The 23,246-nt window shown below is 45.3% G+C and overlaps 1 protein-coding gene across 4 annotated transcripts in view; it reads right to left on the bottom strand.

Moving 5' to 3' along the window:
* Positions 1-23,246, bottom strand: part of sipa1l2a (signal-induced proliferation-associated 1like 2, genome duplicate a) — a 547,440-nt gene that overhangs the window by 267,381 nt on the left and 256,813 nt on the right. For all 4 annotated transcript variants that reach the window (XM_085996661.1, XM_085996664.1, XM_085996662.1 and 1 more), the window contains one exon: positions 881-1,038. In XM_085996661.1, coding sequence (XP_085852787.1) covers positions 881-1,038 — 158 coding nt within the window. The remainder of the gene's footprint in view (positions 1-880; positions 1,039-23,246) is intronic.

The following is a 23,246-nucleotide window of genomic DNA, read 5'->3' as shown; positions in this document are numbered from 1 at the left end:
CTTGTAAATCTCCTCTGTACCCTCTCTAGTGCAAACACATCTTTTCTGTAATGTGGTGACCAGAACTGCACGCAGTACTCTAGCTGTGGCCTAACTAGTGTTTTATACAGTTCAAGCATAGCCTCACTACTCTTATATTCTATGCCTTGGCTAATAAAAAAATATCCCGTATGCCTTCTTAACCACCTTATCTACCTGATCTTATCTTCCAGCACTGATCCCGTGGCACTCTACTAGAATTCACTGTTCGGTCTTTCCTGATAGCTGTACCCTCTTAGTCCTGACATCATCCTTGTAAATCTTTTTTGCACTTTCTCCAGCGCTTTTCTATCCCTTTTGTAATATGGAGATCAGAACTGTGCACAGTACTCCAAGTGTGAATCCAGAGTGAATTGCTCTACATCCAACTCCAAATGAAATTCCAGATCTCATTAGGCAATGTTTACCAGTGCTTGGGCCAGCTTAATTGATAAAACCCTGTATAGTATGAAATAAAAGCTGTAAAGGCAGGATCTGGCACACTAGGCAAAAAAAGTGCAGCCCGTCAGCTCATCGAGTTGTGAACCAGTAATGATGATGGATGTAGAGAAGTCTGCGGTCAAGATCATTTTGCTCTCAGCTGAAAAAGAAAACATGATGACGGGATTCAGAAGAAACACTTGGTTAAATGAAGTGTCTTGTGCTCACAGGGAAGCGACACAGCTAATTTCTTGAGCTGTTGGCTGATTGTGAAGCAGCATTTGCAGCCTAATACAGTAACTTCAAGAACGATGTGCAGGAGAAAAGCTCCATTGGGGGAAAAATACAGATGGTGAAAGAAGAGTTTAAAAACACTTCAGTAATAGATCCAAAAGCAACGGCATGGATGTTGATCGCTTACCTGTAGCAGACATTCTCTGTACATGGATTATGAACTCTGACAATGACAAAAACATGTTGGAAGTGAGAGCGGATGTTTCTGGGAGTGAAAGGAAGTGCTCCAGGCTCTTGAAAGACAATTGTGACTATGTCATTTCCTATGTGTCTCTTCCTTAAGAGCTAGGGAAGTACAGAAACAGAGGTCCAGTTAGCCAGGTTTGAACTACAGATTCGCTGCCGTCTATAACTACTGCATCCAGTTAATACTCTCTCCAAAACTCTCCAAATGTGATTAATGCTTGAAATTAGTTCATTATTTTCATTAGGTAAATAAATCAGTTAATATCCTTTCTTCATTTTTAGTCACATTTCTTTCATATTAGTAAAACAGAAGTAAGTTGCAAATGTGTCATCCGTTGAAGAGGATTTTACCAGTTGAATGGGAAATATTTCTCCTTTTCCTTTTTTAAAAAGTGTCGAATTCTAAAACTAAATTCAAAATCAAAATATATGACTGAGCAGGGGACTGAGATGCTTGAGCTATTTCACAGACAATGCCTGTCAAATGGTTTTTAAACCGAGTCCACAATAATTCTTTAACTGGTGTCAGTCGTGGCTCAGTGGGTATCACGCTCGCCTCAGAGTCAGAAGGTTGTGGATTCAAGTCCCACTCCAGGGCTGACACTCCAGTGTGCACTGTCAGAGGTGCCGTCTTTCGGATGAGACGTTAAACTGAGGCCCCTTTTGTCCTCTCAGGTGGATGTATTGGAAGAGCAGGGACGTATCCCTGGTGTCCTGACCAATATTTATCCCTCAATCAATATCTCTTGCAGACGAAGAGACTTGGAGAGGTCAGGTGATAAACTCATTTCAGTGCATCCCACCTCTGCCCTGTAGCTAGAGTGTTGATACAGCTAATCCAGTTAAGCTTTTGGACAATGATGTTGATGGTGGGGGACACTGCAATGGTGGTCCTGTTGAAGGTCGGAGCAGGGGGAGTGATTGAGCCTTTGCCTGTCAGAGATGGTCATTGCCCTGCCACTTGTCAATCTAAGCCCGAATGTTGTGTGTGTTCTGCTGCAGCTGTGGTTGTTTCACTATAGGAAGAGCTATGAATGGTCACTGAACACTGAAAGAGTCAGCATACGGCCCCACTGCTGACCTTATAACAGAGGTAAGGTTATGATGGTAATGAAGCAGCTGAAGATGGTTGGGCTGATCTCATATCACTAATAAAAAGCCTGAAATGCAATGCAATATAAAGAACTGTAACTTATTCAAACTCCTCAGTCACAGGTAGTTATTGAGTGCTGGTTTTCAGCTGTATGTTGTCTTTTGTGTGGTCAGCATTTTTAGAGCCGTCAGCATTTCAGAGTTTTGTAGATTGGCACTTGTTGGAAAGATACCCCTCATAAAAGGAAGTATTTCATAGCAAGACAACTTCAAGCACATACATCAATATCTACACGTTAATGAGCATTTGCAACAGAACACTGAAGCAACAATGAATGGGGATCTGTCAACTGCAGCCTTTTAAGCGATTAAGTGAGTGCACTCAGTGTCTTCTAACATTATATTCTCCAGTTACTTCTGGCATCCAGGAAATGGTCTACTCTGTAATATTTCCCAAATTTATAACTAAAATTAAATCGTCTGGAAGGCAAACCAGCTTTGAAATTGATCATTTAGATGCAGCACAAGTTAAATATATGGAAATTTATTAAGTGAACTATAAAAACAGTAAAGTTTAGATACCATCCAAGGATTCATTTTTTCAGCCTTTAGGCAGCGTGGTAGATTGACCACTTCCTGCTAGTGCTGTACTCTATCTGAATGGGCTTGGAGGACTCGAGAGATGTAATCTTATGGAAGAAAATTGGTTCTATCAGCTTATCACAGCTAAGTATTGGTCATGATCTTGGCAAGATCTACAACCCAATGCCAACAGCCCACCCTTGTTATAAGCACTCATTCATTGCACTATTGCTGTTGCAGTAATTTGGGGTCTTGGCTTATGACCTTTCCAAGTTCATAGCTCTCAAATACTGTTCAATCAAGCATTATGTTAGAGTATGGATACACAGCAATAATGGTGCAGTTTTGCTGAATAAATTCATACCGTTTCATAACTAATTTTAATTCAGTTAATTTGCATAACCATCTGCAGCCGAGTGCTCCTGAGGAGGAATGCTCAGGTGCACTGAGCGGGGTCTGACCTAGACTGATAGTGAAGTTGTCCCTGTGCAGATTGAGTTTTAAAGCATTCCTTCTCTGGTATCGTGTAGCCCCACGGGTTAGGTTTGATGCTTGGTTATCAGGCAATCACTGGTACATAAAAGTGCTCGACTACCAAGGATCATAAAATTATGACCCTACGGATTTCCAGAACTTGCAGTTCTTAATGGATGGGCAGAGTTATTCTTTAAATGTTGTTCCTAATTTTGCATGGGGTCTGTACCTTCCACACTTGTCCCCTGGCAAATGCTGCATTTTCCAACTGCTCCACTACTAAAACCCCTAGCTAATTTTCCATTGCAATATTTGACTGTGGATGTAAATGAACAAAACTGAGAATTTGGTTTAAAATTTGCAAAAGCAGTGCAATTTGGGAACTGCGTGCTATTTTTACACTGCTAAGTAAACCTGTTATTTCACACATATATGCAAGTTCTTCACATCCACTTGGTTTAGTTAAAATGAGCCATATGTTATAAATACAGCCTCTAATTTGTGCTTTTCTCCCCCCAACTAAATCAATTGCAGAACAGCTTACCCTTACCCATTATACTGGTGGAAATTATTTTGGGTGGGGAAAGAGATGGTTTCAATGAAGCTTTACTGAACTTTCATGGCGAACATTGGGATACAATAGTTTGCATGCGAACAAAATAGCAGAGTTTTACCCTAGCACATTACCCATGTTCTTTTGCTTTTCTCCACGCTTCTGTCCAATGCACTCTACCTGTGGTGAACATACACCAGACCGTTTCACTGAAACGTTAACTTGTCTTTTCTCTTTACAGATTCTAATTGTCTTGCTCAATATTTAATACATTTGGTGCTTTTGTTCCAGAACTCTAGCATTTGCAGTTTCTTTAAATTTGTGAACACTGATCCATGAGACAGACCCTTAAACATATCTTCTGTGTTGATGTCACAGGATCTTATTCCTGCAGTACCTTCTCACGCTCCACATTTACCTCAAGTGCTGTTCTATACCTTCTTCCAACTCTGGATTTAAGACCAACATTCCACATTGACATAAGAATTAGGAGCAGGAGTAGTCCATACGGCCCCCCGAGCTGCTCCGCCATTCAATAAGATCATGGCTGATCTTTGACCTCAAATCCACTTTCCCGCCCAATCCCCATATCCCTCGATTCCCTTAGAGTACACTTTGCCATCCCCTGCAGAATGGAGGACAGATAGATTTCTAAGCCCATATTAACGACTGTTACTACCAAGGTGATCAATTCACCATTTTATCTCATCGTTTTTGTAATATGAAAATCTGAAAGATACCCTAAGATACATTATGGAGATCATTAATTCCAGGATCTATGACAGACACCTCAACACATCTTGCTAAAATGGTGACATATTTTGCCTACTTTCAAAATCTACAGGTTTTAAGAGCTACCTAAATCTCTAGCATTATAGTGTTTGGTATGTCCCACTTGAAACAAACTCTAAAGGTAAGAGGTACCCATTACAATAGTTTTAATTAATCTAAATCCGACACTCCTGAAGGCAGAGTATGTACTGAGTTAATTTATCTGCTATCCAGATCTCGCAGTTAATCCTGCCTTTTGGCGACTACTCCATTCTTCTGGGGTGTCATAAAGATTAGCCACAATGTATAGAGACAGATAAAATCATGGAAATGACAGCACAAAAAGGGGCCATTAAGCCCACAGAACCTGTCCAGAATGTTAAATGGCTATCTACCCATATCCTATTTCCTTTCCTGTTCTCAATATCCTTCTGTATTCTTCCTTTTCAAATACTTATCCAATTCCATTTTAAATATTGTAATCCCTGCCTCAATATCCATTTGTAGGAAGACATTCTATATTCTAATCATAGAATCATTGAATGATACAGCACAGAACGTCAGTTGGCCCATCGTGCATGTACTGGCTCTTTGGTAGAGCTATCCTGTTAGTCCCACTCCCCTGCTCTTTCCCCATAGTCCTGTAATTTTTTTCCCTTCAAGTATTTATGCAATTCCCTTCTGAAAGTTACTATCGAGTCTGCTTCCACCACCCTTTCAGGCATTGCATTCCAGATCACAATAACTCGCAGTGTTTCCTCATGTCACCTCTTGTTATTTTGCCAATCACCTTAAATCTGTGTCCTGTGGTTACTGCCCCTTCTGCCACTGGAAACAGTTTCTCCTTATTTACTTCATCAAAAGTACCAGGACCAGTGTCCTGGCGAATCGAATAACTAGGGCGGTAGATAGGGCTTTAAACTGATGAAAGGGGCGGGAGGGCAGGGCTGGTGGGAGGATTCAGGAAAAGATAAATTCAAAAGCAGCAAGAGAAATGTCAAGGATGTAGAACAGAGTAGTGATTGGGGTAAAAGTAAGCAGAGTGGGTCAGGAAGGGACAGAGCTCAACAAAAGTAATAGGGCATTAGAGACTAAGGTGCCATCAGGGAAAAAAATAGAAAAAAGTTAAAGCTAAAGGCATTATATCTGAATGCGCGAAGCATTCGCAACAAAATAGATGAACTAATAGCACAGACAGAAATAAATAGGTTTGATCTAATAGCCATTATGGAGACCTGGTTGCAAAGCGACCAAGATTGGGAACTAAATATTCCAGGTTACTTGACTTTTAGAAGAGATAGGCGAAATAGAAAAGGGATGGGGGTAGCCCTGATAATAAAGGATGGGACAAAAACAGTAGAGATAAAGGATCTTAGCTCGGAAAATCAAGATTTTCCTTCACTCAATCACTTTGGGTGGAGCTAAGAAACAACAAAGGGCAGAAAACACTGGTGGGAGTAGTTTATAGGCCCCTTAACAGTAGTTGTAGTGTCGGGCAGAGTGTACATAAAAAATTAGAGGTGCATGCAAGGGTAATACAGTAATCATGGGGGACTTTCATCTTCACATAGACTGGGCAAACCAAATTTGCAGTAATAGTGTGGAGGACGAGTTCATGGAATGCATTCAAAATAGTTTTCTAGATCAGTATTTTGAGAAAACAACTAGGGAACAGGCTATTTTAGATCCAATACCATGCAATGAGACAGGGTTAATTAATAACCTTGTAGTAAAGGAGCCTCTGGGGAAGAGTGATCATATAGAATTTTATTCAGTTTGAGAGTGATTTAGTTAAGTCCGAAACTAGGTTCTTAAATCTGAACAAAGCAAACTACGTGAGTATGAGGGGTGAGTTGGCTAAGGTAGATTGGGAAACTAGATTAAAAGATATGATGGTAGATAAGCAATGGCAAACATTTAAATAATTAATTCATAATTCGCAACAAATATATATTCCCCCAAGCAATAAAAACCCCACGGGATTAGTAGTCCAACCATGGCTAACAAGAAGTTAAAGATAGTATCAGATTAAAGGAAGAGGCTTATAATGTTGCCAAAAATAGTAAGCCTGAGGATTGGGAGGATTATAGAATTCAACAAAGGATGACCAAGGAATTGATAAAGAAAGAGAATGAGAGAGTAAATTAGCAAGAAACATAAAAACAGATTGTAAAAGCTTCTATAGATGTGTAAAAAGGAAGAGATTAGCGAAAGTAAACGTGTGTCCCTTAGAGTCAGAGTCAGGAGAAATTATAATGGAGAATAAGGAAATGGCAGAGACATTAAACAAATACTTTGTATCTGTCTTCACGGTAGAAGACACAAATAACATTTCAGAAATAGAACTTAATGAAATTAATATTAGTAAAGAAATAGTACTGGAGAAATGAATGGGACTAAAAGTCGACAAATCCCCATGACACCTGATGGCCTATATCCTAAGATTTTAAAAAAGAGGCAGCTAGAGAGATAGTGGATGCATTGGTTTTGATCTTCCAGAATTCCCTAGATTCTAGAATAGTCCCCATGGATTAGAAGGTAGCAAACGTAACCCCGCTATTCAAGAAAGGAGGGAGAGAGAAAACAGGGAGCTATAGACCAGTTAGCCGGATATCAGTAGTAGGCAAAATGCTAGAATCTATTACGGATGTGGTAACAAGGCACTTAGAAAATCATAATATGATTGGGCAAAGACAACACCAATTTATGAAAGGGAAATTGTGATTGACAAATTAGAGTTTTTTGAGGATGTAGCTAGCAGAGTAGATAAAGAGGAACCAGTGGATGTAGTGTATTTGTATTCTCAAAAAGCATTCGATAAGGTGCCACCAAGAGATTATTGCACAAAATTAGGGTTCATGGGACTAGAGCTAATATATCAGCATGGATTGAGGGTTAACAGACAGAAAACAGAGTAGGTCATTTTCAGGTTGTAACTAGTGGGGTACCACAGAGATCAGTGCTTGGGCCTCAGCTATTTACAATCTCCATCAATGACTTAGATGAGGGGACCAAGTGCAATGTATCCAAGTTTGCAGATGATACAAAGTTAGGTGGGAAAATAAACTGAGGAGGATGCAAAGAGACTATAGATAGGTTAAGTGAGTGGGCAAGAACATGGAAATTGGAATATAATGTGGAGAAGTGTGAAGTTATCCACTTTGGTAGGAAAAATAGAAAAGCAGAATGTTTTTTTAAATGGAAAGAGAGACTGGGAAATGTTGGTATTCAGAGAAACTTTGGTGTCCTTGTACGCGCATCACAAAGTTAACATGCAGGTACAGCAAGCAATAGGAAAGCAAATGGTATGTTGGGCTTTATTACAAAGGGATTGGAGTACAAGATTAAAGACATCTTACTGCAATTATGTAGAGCCTTGGTGAGACCACACCTGGAATACTGTGTACAATTTTGGTTCAATTACCTAGGGAAGGATATACTTGCCTTAGAGGGAGTACCACAAAGGTTCACTAGACTGATTCCTGGGATGAGGGGATTTTCCTATGAGGAGAGATTGAGTAGACTCAGCCTATGTTCCCTAGAGTTTAGAAGACTGAGAGGTGGTTTTATTGAAACATATAAAATTCTTAAAGGGCTTGACAGGGTGGATGTTTCCCCTGGCTGGGGAGGCTAGAAGTAGGGGTCACAGTCTCAGAATAAGGGGTTGGCCATCTAGGATTGAAATGAGGAGAAATTTCTTCATTCAAAGGGTTGTGAATCTTTGGAATTCTCTACTCCAGAGGGCTGTCGATGCTCAGTCGTCTAGTCTATTCAAGACGGAGATCGATAGATATTTGTATACCAAGGGAATTAAGGGATATGGGGATGGTGCGGGAAGGTAGAGTTGAGGTAAAAGATCAGCCACGATCTTATTAAATGGCGGAGCAGGCTCGAAGGGCCTACTCCTGCGCCTATTTATGTTCTTAAAACTATTCATGATTTTGAACATCTCTATCAAATCTCTCCTTAACCTTCTTTGCTTAAAGGAGAACAATCCCAGCTTCTCCACTCTCCACATAACTGAAGTTCATCATCCCTGGCACTATTCTAGTAAATCTCCTCTGCACCTTCTTTAAGACCTTTACACCCTTCCTAAAGTGTGGTGCATAGAATTGAACAGTACCAGCTGAGGCCTAACTAGTGTTTTATAAAGGTTTATCATAACTTCCTTGCTTTTGTACTTTATTCCTCCATTAATAAAGCCAAGGTTCCCTTATGCCATCTTAACTTGTCCTGCCATCTTCAAGGATTTGTGTATATACTAACTAACAGATAAATGGGTCATTTTCAGGTTGGCAAACTGTAACTAGTGGGGTGCCACAGGGATCAGTGCTGGGGCTTCAACTATTTACAATCTATATTAATTATGTGGATGAAGGGACCGAGTGTACTGTAGCCAAATTTGCTGATGATACAAAGATAGGTGGGAAAGCAAGTTGTGAGGAGGACAGAGTCTGCAAAGGGATATAGATAGGTTAAGTGAGTGGGGAAAAATTTGGCAGATGGAGTATAATGTGGGGTTATCCACTTTGGTAGGAAGAATAGAAAAGCAAAATATTATTTAAATGGAGAGACTACAGAATGCTGCAGTACAGGGGGGTCTGGGTGTGCTTGTACATGAAACAAAAAGTTAGCATGCAGGTACAGCAAATAATTAGGAAGGCAAATGGAATGTTGGAGGATGGAGTATAAAAGTAGGGAAGTCTTGCTACAGCTGTACAGGGCATTGGTGAGACCACACCTAGAGTACTGTGTACAGTTTTGGTTTCCTTAGTTAAGGAAGGATATACTTGCTTTGGAGGCAGTTCAGAGAAGGTTCACTAGGTTGATTCCTGGGATGAAGGGGTTGTCTTATGAGGAAAGGTTGAGCCTCTACTCATTGGATTTTAGAAGAATGAGGGGTGATCTTATTAAAACATAAGATTCTGAGGGGGCTTGACAGGGTAGATGCCGAGAGGGTGTTTCCCCTCATGGAATGTAGAACTAGAGGTCATAGTTTCAGAATAAGGGGTCGCCCATTTAAGACAGAGATGAGAAGAAATTTCTTCTCTGCGGGTCGTGAATCTTTAGAATTCTCTACCTCAGAGAGCTGTGGAGGCAGAGTCATTGAATACATTCAAGGCGGAGACAGACAGATTTTTGAACTACGGGGAGTCAAGGGTTATGGGGAACAGGCAGAAATGTGGAGTTGAGGCCAAGATCAGATCAGCCATGATCTTATTGAATGGCGAGGCAGGCTCGAGGGGCCAAATGGCCTACTCCTGCTCCTATTTCTTATGTTCTTATGTCTTTCTTCCTGCACCCCCATTAAAACTGTACCATTTAGTTCACATTGCCTCTCCTCATTCTTCCTACCAAAATGTATTACTTCACACTGCATTAAATTTCTTCTGTCATGTGTCTGTCCATTTTACCAGTCTATTTTCTCCTGAAGACTGTTACTACCCTCCTCATTGTTTACTACAATTCTGAGTTCCCCAAAAACTCTAACATTTTTTTCTAATTTACTAACTTCCCTCTTTTAGTGGTAATCCTGAGTCTAAGCCCCTTGTCACCAATTCTTCAGCCACTGGTAATGATCTTTCAACTAATTGCCCTCAAAACTTTCCATATTGTTGTAAGTTTGTTAGATTCTCCAATTTTCCGGCCTTTCAACTGGAACCTTTAATTTTTAGCATCATACTAAGAAATCTTTGCTGTGCTCTTTCCATCATTCCTACAGTGGGAGAATCCAGAATGACTTGGAGCTATTCAACATCATTTCATAGCTTTTGTATTCAATGTGTGAGTATACTTTCCCTTAAAAGGTACTCCAACCTTTAAAGATCTATTGTAATGGAATGTTACAGACCCAATGCAGAGATGCTGATCCTCAACTTTAAGATCTTAGTTGGCTCATTTGATGAGTTTGGCAACGGTCTAGATGGCAAATTACTGAATGGACCTTCTCAACTGCGCCTGTGTCAGCCTTGGCTTAGTTGGCTCACCTCAGAGTCAGGTCATGGGTTCAAGCTCCACTCCAGAGACTTGAGCACATAATCTCAACTGACACTCTAGTGGAGTACTGAGGGAGTGCTGCAATGTCTGAGGTGAAGGAGGTCTTTCCGTCTTTCAAATGGGACATTAAACCAAGGTCCTGTCTGCTCTCAGGTGGACTGAAGAGACCCCATGGCACTATTGGCAGAAGAGCAGGGAAGTTCACTTTGGCCAATAGTTATCTCTGAACCCACATCAGTAAAACAGATCATCTTATTGCTGTTTGTGGGGCCTTGCTGTGTGCATTTCCTATAATACAACGGTGACGACACAAATTGCCTGTAAAGGGCTTTGGGACATCCTGAGGTTGTGAAAGATTCTATATAAACACAAGTTCTTTCTTTCTCTCCTTTGCAATAAAGCTGTGTAAAAATGGCTTCTCAGATTCTACGAGAGCTGCAGCTTTTTCATATATTGCCAATACAGGATTTGAAAGTAGTTGATGTTGGATGGGCGATTTTGCTCGGAGATGGAAGATGGTTAGAGTTGGGCTTTACTTTTCTTCCCATGGTATATCATGTTCCTATGTCCACCAGTGGGAATATTGAAACCTATTTTACAAAGAGATATTGTTGGCAGTTGCGTCATTCATTCATTGATTTCACGATTCCACCCCGCCACCCCATTCATTCACAGCAGACTTGCAGCTTACTTCAAAGTTGAGGAGTAGTGAAGTCTATGATTGCAATTAAACTCTGATTTCCTATTTTAAACCAAATGTGTTTATCATAATGTTTGTCAAGTATAAATATTTTAGAGCTTCTCAATATATTACACAGTTGCTTTCTCTGCACCAATACATTATCTTCACATAAGCTCCCCTGTTATCCCACAAAAAACTGACACTATGGCCTAGAAATTCAGTTGCGTGCGCCAGCCGTTAGCGCCTTAAGAGGAGTAGACTTCGAGCGCTAGGCACTTAGCGGCCAGGCGCAGCGCGATCTGCGTCTACGCCCAACTTCAGTAGACATTTAGCGCCGGCGCAAAGTGTTTGTGCGCGCTCAGCTGCGCGCGCAGCTTATGACGTCATTTCGTCGTGCAACGCCCTTTGTGCGCCCCAAACCGGAACTTCAGTCGCGCCCGCCCAACGTGGGCGTGGCGGTGCTAAGAACTGTGAAGTGGAACGCAGCAGAGGCCCTGTGGGCCTCGGGGAGCGCTAATTAAAGGGCACTTACACTGAACTATAAAGGCCAGCCATTTTGCTGCAATGACTTTTGTGCAACGGATTTCTGGACAGAGACCAAGGAAGAGACCTTACTGATTTGGCCCAACATAGGAGAGGTATTTTTGGCTTCTGGCCAGAGCTTGGAAATTTGCCTCATTGTGATTTCATTGTTTGCCAGTATATTATGGGGGCTGCATGGGGTGCCAACCCTCAGTTCCAGCATTATGTGCGAAGGGCTCGCAGACGCTGTGTGAGAGGGGCAGCCATGCCTAGACGCAGAGGGGGCATCAGGCGTCGGCAACGTAGGCCTTACCCACTCAGGGAATACCGCCAGCAGGTGTCCTATCTCACCATCGCTGCCGCGCAGTGTGTTAAGAGGCTGCGCTTCAGAAGGGAGGTGGTTGCAGAGATCTGCCAGCTGCTTCACAGAGATCTGCATCCACAGCTGATGTGCAGGACGTCTCTGTCGGTGGAAGTGAAGGTCACGGTGGCTCTGAACTTTTATGCAAGCGGCTCCTTCCAAGCCGCTGCTGGGGATATAGCTAACATATCCCAGTTCGCCGTGCATCGCTGCATCCGGCAGGTCACCGATGCCCTTTTCACAAGGAGACACCAATTCATCTCCTTCCCCATACCCTGGAGAGGCAGGAGCAGCGTGCAGTCGGATTTGCGAGGATCGCGGACTTCCCCATGGTGCAGGGCGCCATTGACTGCACGCATGTGGCTTTGCGGGCACCTATCGACAATGTCGAGGATTACCGTAACCGGAAGGGCTACCATTCCCTCAATGTACAGCTGGTGTGTGACAACAGGCAGCGCATCCTAGCTGTCAATGCCCGCTTTCCAGGCAGCAGCCACGATGCATTTATCCTGCGCCAGACTACTGTGGCTGACATGTTCCAGGCACAGCCTCCCCCAAGAGGATGGCTTATCGGGGACAAAGGCTATCCTTTGTGTAAATGGCTCATGACCCCGCTCCGCGCGCCCAGGACCCCTGCTGAGGAGGCATACAACGAAAGCCATCAAGCCACAAGGAACATCATAGAGCAAACGATTGGCGTCCTCAAGCAACGGTTCCGCTGCCTGGATTGCTCCGGCGGATCTCTGCAGTATTCGCCGGATAGAGTCTCCCAGTTCGTCGTCGTTTGCTGCATGCTGCACAACCTGGCTATCCGCAGGACTCAGGCACTGCCACCTCACGTTGGACCACCACCTCAGGAGGAGGAGCAGGAGGACCATGAGGAGGAGGAGGAGGAGGAGTACCAGCCCAGGAGGGAGCCACAAGGTCCAAGGGCCGTCCGTCGGCGGCTTATTGAACGACACTTCTAGGCCCCCTGTCAGGGAATGGCTTGTGGCAATGAAGGGACATGAATGCAGCCGCTCCGCAAGCCCTCAGCCGGTTAACGCAACAACCACTTCAAACATCAAACATGGACAAGCTGAATAAAGAGAAAGCTTTATTGAACAAACTCAGGGCCCTTCCCACATGAAACCCAAAAACAGACAACACCCCCAAAAAACAGTCAAACACATGACTCACTCCCACAACCTGGGGAGGAATAACAAAACTTTTCCATCCAAATGGCCTTCATCCTCGGCCTTACCAAAACAACCACCCCCATAGACAACACAACCACCCCCATATAAAAAAACATTTGGCAACACCCTCTACTTTGTGTGCCGAGAGGGCGAGTCCTTGTCCAGCCTTTTCCGGCCCCTGGCCGACCTGCTGCTCCGCCTCAACCTGGGCCCTGTGGGTGCTGCAAGGCTGGGGGAAGGCTCCTGAGGGGCACATGGCGTGACAGCAGATGCCCTTGGGGGTCGGCCTAGACGAGCTCTGGCCCTCGAGGGGCCGGCTGCTGACTGCTGCAGCTGTGGCTGGGCAGCATCAGTCTCTCCAGCAGCTCGTGGCAGCTTCACTGGGGGAGTGGCAGTGGCGGCTGCAGCAATGGGGGCAATCTGGCTGATGCCAGGCGCTCGCTGCTCGCCTGAGACACTGGCACTCGGCCGGGCTGGCACTGCAGCAAGCGCAGCAATCTGCTGAAGGCCAGACCGCTGTGCTGCTGCAGCGCGGCGGGTGCCCTGGCGATGCCTGGCTGACACAACGAGTGTGGCAGCAGTGAGTGCCCGTACTGCCCTGGTCTGTGCCCGCATCAGACCAGCCAGTGACTGCACGGCACCACTGATCAACTGGCCACTCGCTGCCTGTGCTGCCCTGAAGTCGTCCCGACTCGCGTCCTGTGCTGCCCTGAATTCGGCCCGACTCGCGTCCTGTGCTGCCCCGAATTGCTCGAAACCCCTGGCCTGTGCTGCCCTGAGTTGCTCGAAACCCCTGGCCTGTGAGGCCCCGAAATCGGACACACTATGAGCCAGGGACTCGATGGCCTCAGGCAACCGTCCCACAACCCCCATGAACTCGGTGTGCCGGCAATCCGAGTCCGCGGACATTTGATCGAGGAGGCGCACCTCCTGGGCGAGGACCGTCTCCGGACTGGAGGCCGGACTCTCCCTCTGGGGAGAAGGCCGCCGAGCTGCCCGACCCTTCCCGCGTGGCTGGACGCCACTGGGCACAGGAGCTACACCCACCTCCGACACTTCCCCCTCTGGGGAGAAGGCCGCCGAGCTGCCCGACCCTTCCCGCGTGGCTGGACGCCACTGGGCACAGGAACTACACTCCCCTGCAACACTTCCCCCCTCTGGGGAGAAGGCCGCTGAGCTGCCCGACCCTTCCCGCGTGGCTGGACGCCACTGGGCACAGGAGCTACACCCCCCTCCGACACTTCCCCCTCTGGGGAGAAGGCCGCCGAGCTGCCCGACCCTTCCCGCGTGGCTGGACGCCACTGGGCACAGGAACTACACCCCCCTCCGACACTTCCCCCTGGCTCTCCTCCAGGGAAGACGTGTCCCCTCCATTGCCATCCCCTGGCGCGGATGAGGGTTCCCCCGATGGGCCGCCTTCCTCTTGCTCCTCCTCGTCCTCCTCTTCCGAGGGACTGTCACTGGCAGCTTCAGGGACCTCCTCCTCACCAGCTGAAAGCAGGAAGGCACAAGAGTAGCTTTAGAGTGAGGACAGGGCGTCAGCGAGGGAGGCATGAGTGGTGGCATTCAGCGCATTGGTCGGACAGTGGCAAAGGATGTAGATCTGAAGCGCAAGGGGAACGAGAGAGGTCCAAAAGGTGATGTCCTTACCATTGGGGCCCAGCACAGGATCGGCATCTCCACATGCAACGGGGCCAATCAGTCGGCCACCCATGAGTCGACCCACGCGCTCCTCCAGGTCACTGAGCTGCTGGAACTGGGGACGGCCTCCCCCGGTGTCAGTCCGGCTCCTCAGATTCTGGGCCAGCTTGGCCTGCAAGAGAAAGGACGGCCTCTAAGTACAGTGTGGTGCCCTGTTGTTGTGTGCACTGCCTCCCATGGTCGAATAGCTTGGCCAGTGTGGTGCCCTGTTGTTGTATGCACTGCCTCCCATGGTCGAATAGCTTGGCCAGTGTGGTGCCCTGTTGCTGTATGCACTGCCTCCCATGGTCGAATAGCTTGGCCAGTGTGGTGCCCTGTTGCTGTATGCACTGCCTCCCATGGTCGAATAGCTTGGCCAGTGTGTAAAGTGCAGAAAGTGCAATTGATGTTCATGCCAGTGCCATAGCTGCTGGATGAGGGCTGGCCATTAGGGCTTTGAGGTCCCTTTGCCCATAATGTGAGGTGCACACGCAAGGATGAGGAGGACACTGGAAAGGGTACTCACCCTGACAATCCGAGTGAGGTCGTTAAACTTTTTCCGGCATTGGACACCAGTCCTGGGGACATCGCAGGTGGCTGTGACCCTCTGGGCGACATCCCTCCAGGCTTTCCTGTACACCCTGGTGGCAGGCTTCTTGCCACTGTCCGGGAACAAGATATGGCATCTCCTCTCCAAAGCCCTAACCAGCACCTTTAAATCATGGGCAGAGAAGCGCTGCGCTCGCTCACGGGCCCTCTGCATCCTTCCTGGCGCTATTTCTCTCCAGCAGCAGTGTTTAGGCCTAGCTGGAGGGCTGCAGTATCCAGGGCGTGGCAGCAGACCAAGTCGACCCTTCCCCCTTTAAGAGCTGGCCGGCGCCAGGGTGTCTGCTGTCAATCAAGAAATGACCGCACCTGCGCTGCGCCCGGCTTCGGCGGTATCACTCTGCACCGCCGGCTTAGCGCCTAAAGATAGCCGTGCATCGCCAGTTTTAGCGCTCGAGCAAACTCCTTGGCCAAAGCTACTGAATATCGGCAAAGTGGCCTCCACTTTGCGCCGGGCGCAAACTTTAGCGGCCGCCCGACTTTACCGACCCAAAAGTGGCTATACTGAATTTCTAGGCCTAAGTACCTTCGTGAAAAAAGTACCTTTCCTGAAAAAAATTCTCAAACTTCCAGCAAACTCGTATTTGTTCTGCCAATCACGCACATCTGAGATGGGATAATTCCGTACTGATAAAGTAGACAGAAGTACAGTATTCAGTTGGCTCCTGACTTTCAGTTACAGGTGGCCCTGGTTGGTTACCTAAAAAAAATACTGATCCCTACTAGATTCTGCGGAACTCAATGACAAGTGTGTGACTGTGACAAAGTGAAACATTTGTTTAACTTTAGTTTGGTAGTGATTTTGTTAATTCGGTCACAATACATAAGGAGTTTAAAATTCAGCTGCATTCAGAATCATGTTCCAGCATACTTCAATACAAATATCGCAAATCCTTTTGACAGTTGTCTCAGAGGCTATTGTTGAGGGAGGAGCCAAACCACTCAATTCAAAGAAAATTTACACAATTGATTTGCTCAGTTATGTGCATGTGAGAAGTTTGAGCAAAAAACTAAACATGGAAAGAGGCAAATGATTAATATTGGAGAGATTTATGAAATATATAAAGGAAATGCAAAACATACAGAAAGAAAGCAAGATTACAAGGCTAAGAGGAGCATGAACAAAGGTTAGTGGTCAACATAAAGGAAACCAACAAGGACCTTTATAAGCACGTGGGGTGAGGTCACTCAGAGATGAATGGGGCCGTCTTGTACTTGTGAATGAGGGAATGGCAGAGATGCTTAAGAAGTTTTTACAGAGAAAGATGAATGTGGGACTGAAGGAGTACTTGAGGGAAAGTGTAGAAGAGACAAAACTGATCATAAATATTCAAAAGGGCGTTATTTAAAATAAAATTATAATGTGGCTGAAAATAGAAAGGTCACACCCAGTTGGTATGATGTGCTTCCCAGAATACTGAACGATGATGGGGAGGACACAGCAGAGACAGGAAGCTTAATTTTCCAATGATTTTTGGAGACTGGAATTGTACCAATTTTGGAGGATGACAAATGCTACACAAGAAAGGTAAAAGAGACCAGTTTTTTTAATACACTATTCATTCTCAGGATTAAGAGCGACACTGATGAGGTCACATTTATTACCCACCCATAGTTGCCCTGAGAAGGTGGTGGTGAGCTGCCCCCTTGAAGCTTGTTGGAGAGTTCCAGGATATTGACCCAGCAACGATGAAGGAGTGGCAACATACGTCCAAATCAGAATTGTATGTGACTTTGAGATGATGCTGTTCCATGAGATAGTTGCTCTTGTCCCTTCCTTTGCTAGTCTTACCACAGTTATTGATAAATAAATTTAGGACAAAATTATTGACTTACTCAGCAGCAATCCACTTGAATTTGTAAAACGCATGTCATGATTAACTAACTTAATTGAATTTTTCAAGGAAATTAGTGTGTGCAGATAAAGGGAATATGGTGGATTATACATATGAGTTTTCAGAAGGCACTCAATAAAGTGCCAAATAAGAAACTTATGAAAATTGAGGCACATGTATTAAAAAGAATATAGAGATAGCAAGGGGACAGATGATAGAGAGAGTAGGGCTAGGTGGATGCTTTTCAGACTGGCAGTTAGTTGTGTGCCAGGAATCTGTGCTGAGATTTCTTGTTTTTCATTTAAATAATTAAATAAATGATTTGAACATAGGCAAGAGGGTAATTGTGGTATGGCAAACTGTGAGGAAGGATGCAAGAGGACATGGGCAAGTTAATGGAGTGGGCACAAAGGTGGCAGATTCAGTGTAATACAGGAAGGAGTAAAGTAGTATATTTGGGGAAAAGGAACAGTGAAATGAAGGTTATGCAAAACATTAAGATTCTTACAAGTAGAGGAAGAAAACTACAGGTGCAGATACGTAGGGGGAGAAATTTGGTTGGTTAGCGTCTCCAGTTAGCGCCGGGGGTGGGGGAGCGTTAACGTGGCACGAAGGGGTTAGCAACCAGGTGTGGCGAATGCAGCAACATCCGCGAACTTCAGTGCCGGTTTCTTCTTACTGCCTGGGCCTCTAGCACCTTGCAGATCGTGATGTCAAAGTGCACAGCACCCAGTTATCGACCCGGATGTGAAATTGCCTCCTGCCCCCTGCTGTATCGCCAGGCGTGAACAATGACAGGAAGAGGAGGCATTGTCAACTCGGCTGGCCGCTTGGGGAGCGCTAATTAAAAGGGAATGGTTTTCAGGTAGGCCAACCTTTATTATTTGCACCAGTTTGTTGCCCGTTCAAAGTTTTTGATGTTTCATTGCTGCAAGATGTCCAAGCCCTCCACTTTGTGTGTGTTTGGGGCTGTAATGGCAGTCTCGCAGGTCGCCTTGCAATGCAGAACTGCCGAGAAGTAGGTTGTGCACCATCATTGGCCTCTGATGCCATCAGCAATGCACCCCAAATTGTTCAGCGCTCTGCCGCTACCACCCCACTCTCGGACTTTAGCGCCCTAAGAGAAGTGGTTAGCACTTGATTCAGCGCTCCACTTCCCTCTTGGAGCGCTAAAACTGAATTTCCCAGCAGGAGAGAATCATTCGCACCTGGCACTACTTTTTCTACTTTTCAAAAGTTAGCGCCCCAAACGGGGCTATACCGAATTTCTAACCCTCCAAGGTGGAACTTCGTAATTGTCTACAGCTTTTCTAAAAAGAAGCCGATATACATTCATCCAAATGCCCTGGGCTATTCAAAGAAGAAATGATCTGGGGTGATCCCAATACTGAAGCAAACATCTGTTGGATGTCAGTAGAAGAGGACCTGGGAGATTTCCATTCCTACAGGACACCTTCCAGATGTTGTGTGTGAAGCCTGTGGATAATTAACAGTGAAATAGATGGAGGATTTTGCTCCTACCCCCACTGGCTTTTGAAGGTAACAACAGATCAATGCAAAATGGTTTAAGATTCGCAGGCTATTGATCTTTCATAAGCAAAGCAACGGTTTCAAATGCTGTACTAATTAATGTGTCACTGCTGGTGCCACACAAACACCTTTCAATAGAATCACAAGAGAGAGAAAACAGAGCAATTCATTCAATAAATTATTTTCACTCAGGTACACTTCAATTTTGTTTGAGTAATATTTCATAGAATCATAGAAAGTTACAGCACGGAAGGAGGCCATTTTGGCCCATCGTGTCCGCGCCGGCCAACAAAGAGCTATCCAGCCTAATCCCACTTCCCAGCTCTTGGTCTGTAGCCCTGCAGGTTAGAGCATCCCAAGTGCATATCCGAGTACTTTTTTCAATGTGGTTAGGGTTCCTGCCTCGACCACCCTTTCAGGCATTGAGTTCCAGACCCCCACAACCCTCTGGGTGAAGAAATTTCCCCTCAAATCCCCTCTAAACCTTCCACCAATTACTTTAAATCTGTGCCCCGTGGTTTTTGACCCCTCTGCTAAGGGAAATAGGTCCTTTCTATCCACTTTATCTAGGCCCCTCTAAGGTCTCCCCTCAGCCTCCTCTGTTCCATAAAACAAACCCAGCCTAGCCAGTCTTTCCTCATAGCTAAGATTCTCTACTCCCGGCAACATCCTTGTAAATCTCCTCTGTATCCTCTCTAGTGCAATCACATCTTTCCTGTAATGTGGTGACCAGAACTGCATGCAGTACTCTAACGGAGGCCTAACTAGTGTTTTATACAGTTGATGAAGCATAACCCCCCTGCTCTTGTATTCTATGCCATGGCTAATAAAGGCAAGCATTCCGTATGCCTTCTTAACCACCTTATCTACCTGGCCTGCTACCTTCAGGGATCTGTGGACATGCACTCCAAGGGTCCTTTGTGCCTCTACACTACTCAGTGTCCTACCATTCAATGTGTATTCCCTTTCCTCATTAGCCCTCCCCAAATGCATTACCTCACACTTCTCCGGATTGAATTCCATTTGCCACTGTTCTGCCCACCTGACCAATTTATTGATATACATAGATACATAGAGATAGGAACAGGAGTAGGCCATTCGGCCCTTCGAGCCTGCTCCGCCATTCAATGAGATCATGGCTGATCTTCGTCTGAGATCATAGCTGATCTTACCAGTTCAGTACCCCGTCCCCGCCTTTTCTCCGTAACCCTTAATCCCCTTAGCCTTCAGAAATATATCCAATTCTCTCTTGAAAATATTTATTGAATTAGCCTTCACAGCCCTCTGTGGCAGGGAATTCCACAGGCTCACCACTCTTTGAGTGAAGAAATTCTTCCTCATCTCTGTTTTAAATGATTTGCCCGCTATTTTTAGACTGTGGCCCCTGGTTCTGTGCTCCCCGGCCATTGGAAACATTCTCTCTGAATTCAGCCTGTCCAGGCCTGCCATAATTTTATATGTTTCGATGAGATCCCCTCTCAATCTTCTAAACTCCAGTGAGTACAAGCCCAAACTATTTAATCTCTCTTCGTAGGTCATTCCCGCCATTCCAGGTATCAGCCTGGTGAATCGCCGTTGCACTCTTTCCATGGCAAGAACATCCTTCCGCAGATGGGGCGACCAAAACTGTACACAATACTCCAGATGCGGTCTCACCAGCACCTTGTACAGCTGTAGTAAGGTATCCCTATTCCTATACTCGAACCCCCTTGATATGAAGGCCAACATACCATTTGCCTTCTTAATCGCCTGTTGCACCTGCATGCTCTCCTTCAGTGACTGGTGCACAAGAACACCCAGGTCCCTCTGCAGTCTACAGATTCCCTCTTCAGTATCAACCACACAGCCGATTTTAGTGTCATCTGCAAACTTATCATATCCCCTATATTCAAGTCTAGATCATTGATATATATACCACAAAAAGCAAGGGACCTAGTACTGAGCCCTGCGGAACCCCACTGGAAACAGCCTTCCAGTCACAAAAACACCCATCAACCATTACCCTCTGCTTCCTATCTCCGAGCCAGTTTTGAATCCAACTTGACACATTGCCCTGGATCCCATGGGATTTTAACTTCGTGACCAGTCTGCCATGTGGAACCTTATCAAAAGCCTTGCTAAAGTCCATATACACTACATCAAACGCACTACCTTCAACTACCCTCCTTGTTACCGCCTCAAAAAATTCAATCAGGTTTGTCAGACACGACCTTCCCTTAACAAATCCGTGCTGACAATCCTTGATTAATCCGTGTCTTTCTAAAAGAGGATTTATCCTGTCCTTCAAAATTCTTTCCAATAATTTTCCCACCACCGAGGTTAGGCTGACCTCCTGTCATTACTCAGTATATCCTTTTCTCCCTTTTTAAACAAGGGTACCACATTAGCAGTCCTCCAGTACCACACCTGAAGCCAGAGAGGTTTGGAAAATGATGGTCAGGGCCTCTGCTATTTCCTCTTTTGCTTCGCTTAACAGCCTGGGATACATTTCATCCGGGCCTGGGTATTTATCCACTTTTAAAGCTGCTAAACCCCTTAATACTTCCTCTCTCGCTATGTTTATTTCATCTAATATTTCACACTCCTCCTCCCTGATAGCAATGTCTGCTTCGCCCCTCTCCTTTGTGAAAACAGAAACAAAGTATTCATTAAGAACCCTACCGACATCTCCCGCCTCCACACACACATTACCCTCATGATCTCCAATAGGTCCTACCTTTTCTTTAGTTATCCTCTTACTCTTAATATATTTCATTAGTTTTCCGATTATTAAGGGCAGGATAGTGGCATAGTGGTTAGCACTGTTGCCTCACAGCGCCAGGGACCCGGGTTCAAATCCGGTCTCGGGTGACTGTCTGTGTGGAGTTTGCATATTCTCCCCGTGTTTGCGTGGGTTTCCTCCGGGTGCTCCGGTTTCCTCCCACAGTCCAAAGATGTGCGGGTTAGGTTGATTGGCCATGATAAAAATTGGCCCTTAGTTTTAGGGGGGATTAAATACGTGGGGTTACGGGGATAGGGCTTGGGTGGGATGGCTGTCGGTGTAGGGACCGGGTGCTAGGGTTTGGATGATCAGCCATGATCTCGTTGAATGGCGGAGCAGGCTCGAAGGGCCGAATGGCCTACTCCTGCTCCTATCTTCTATGTTTCTATGATAATGTAGTTTCCATATATCACAGAAACCCCACAGTGCAGATAGCGGCCATTTCGGCCCATCGAGCCTGCACTGACAACTGGCACTGGCTCGGTCAACTTTATTGAATACAAGGGAATGAATTCAAAATGATTGCCACTGCTACACAAATCTCCCTTTCTCTCCAACTACCCTGGGGTAAAATTCTGGGGTCATTAGTGAGTTTTAACCCACCTAGAGCTTCAGCTTCACGAATCTCAAAGCATCAGAGTGCACAGGCTGTGTGATGTTGGATGGTTCCTGTTGACGCAATGTATTGCCCACACAAGCCAACTGTCTTTTACGTGAACAATTGCCCGCATATGCTGATGAAAATCTGCGGGGATTTAAAATTCCTGTTTGTTCCACGAGCCATTGTGGCAACATAATGTGACTGCTGCATCCAGCAGGAAATATTCATGTAAAGCTGTAGATTTGACACACTCTGTTAATTCTACACCAGAGGTGCACTGCAAAGTTCTGATAAGAAATAGGGGGAGTAGGCCATAGAGCCCGCGAGCCTGCTCTGCCATTCAAGAAGATCATGGCTGAACTTCTACATCAACTCCACTTTCCCAGCGATGGGGTTCAATCATTCATTCAGTGGGATGCAACGAAAATCAGGAAAAAAAACCCCATAAGCTACAGTGTGAGAAGTGTGCAGGAATCTCACAGCTCCTGTCCATCATAATGCCAGCTTCATGCTACCGCTACTAAAAGACAGAAGGTGGGGTCTATGTTGAACTAATGAAAAGGTCCTTGAATGAGTGCTGGCAACATGGCAGTAACAGTGCAGAGAACACAATTGGACTGAGCTTTCCTAAAGCTGCTCCTCTCCCTGTAACGAGCACATTCCCTGACATTGCGCTGCAGCTGCCGAGTGTGATGCCACTATGTGAGTCTTTGCCCCGGTTTCAGTTCAGTGAGTCTCAGACTTATTTTTAAATAACTCTGTGGGCGTTGATGCATGGAATCACATCCAGTAGAACCTCAATCAGAAATTCAGAAGAAATTAGACAGGAGCTTACAGCTAACCTTGAAAAGAACAAAAGTGCTGATCCAGTAAGAAACAAATTAAAAATTGATAAAGACCAACATTGCACATGTACGGTTAAATTCCAAGGGAAAGAACTAAACCCTATAATGTTGTATTGAATTTTTAAGATATCACTAACCGTTCCAAGATAGATTATTTTTGGCTTGCAGGCAGAAGTACAAGAGACTCCAAATTGCTCTAAATAAAGTGCTAAAAATCAAATATTTTCTGGTGAGCAC

Source organism: Somniosus microcephalus, chromosome 9 (genome assembly GCF_052327205.1).
Source record: "Somniosus microcephalus isolate GS21.2 chromosome 9, FLI_Smic_1.0, whole genome shotgun sequence".
Taxonomy (NCBI): Eukaryota; Metazoa; Chordata; class Chondrichthyes; order Squaliformes; family Somniosidae; genus Somniosus; species Somniosus microcephalus.
Note: the sequence above shows the minus strand (reverse complement) of the source record. Positions and strands in the feature narration are given on the sequence as shown.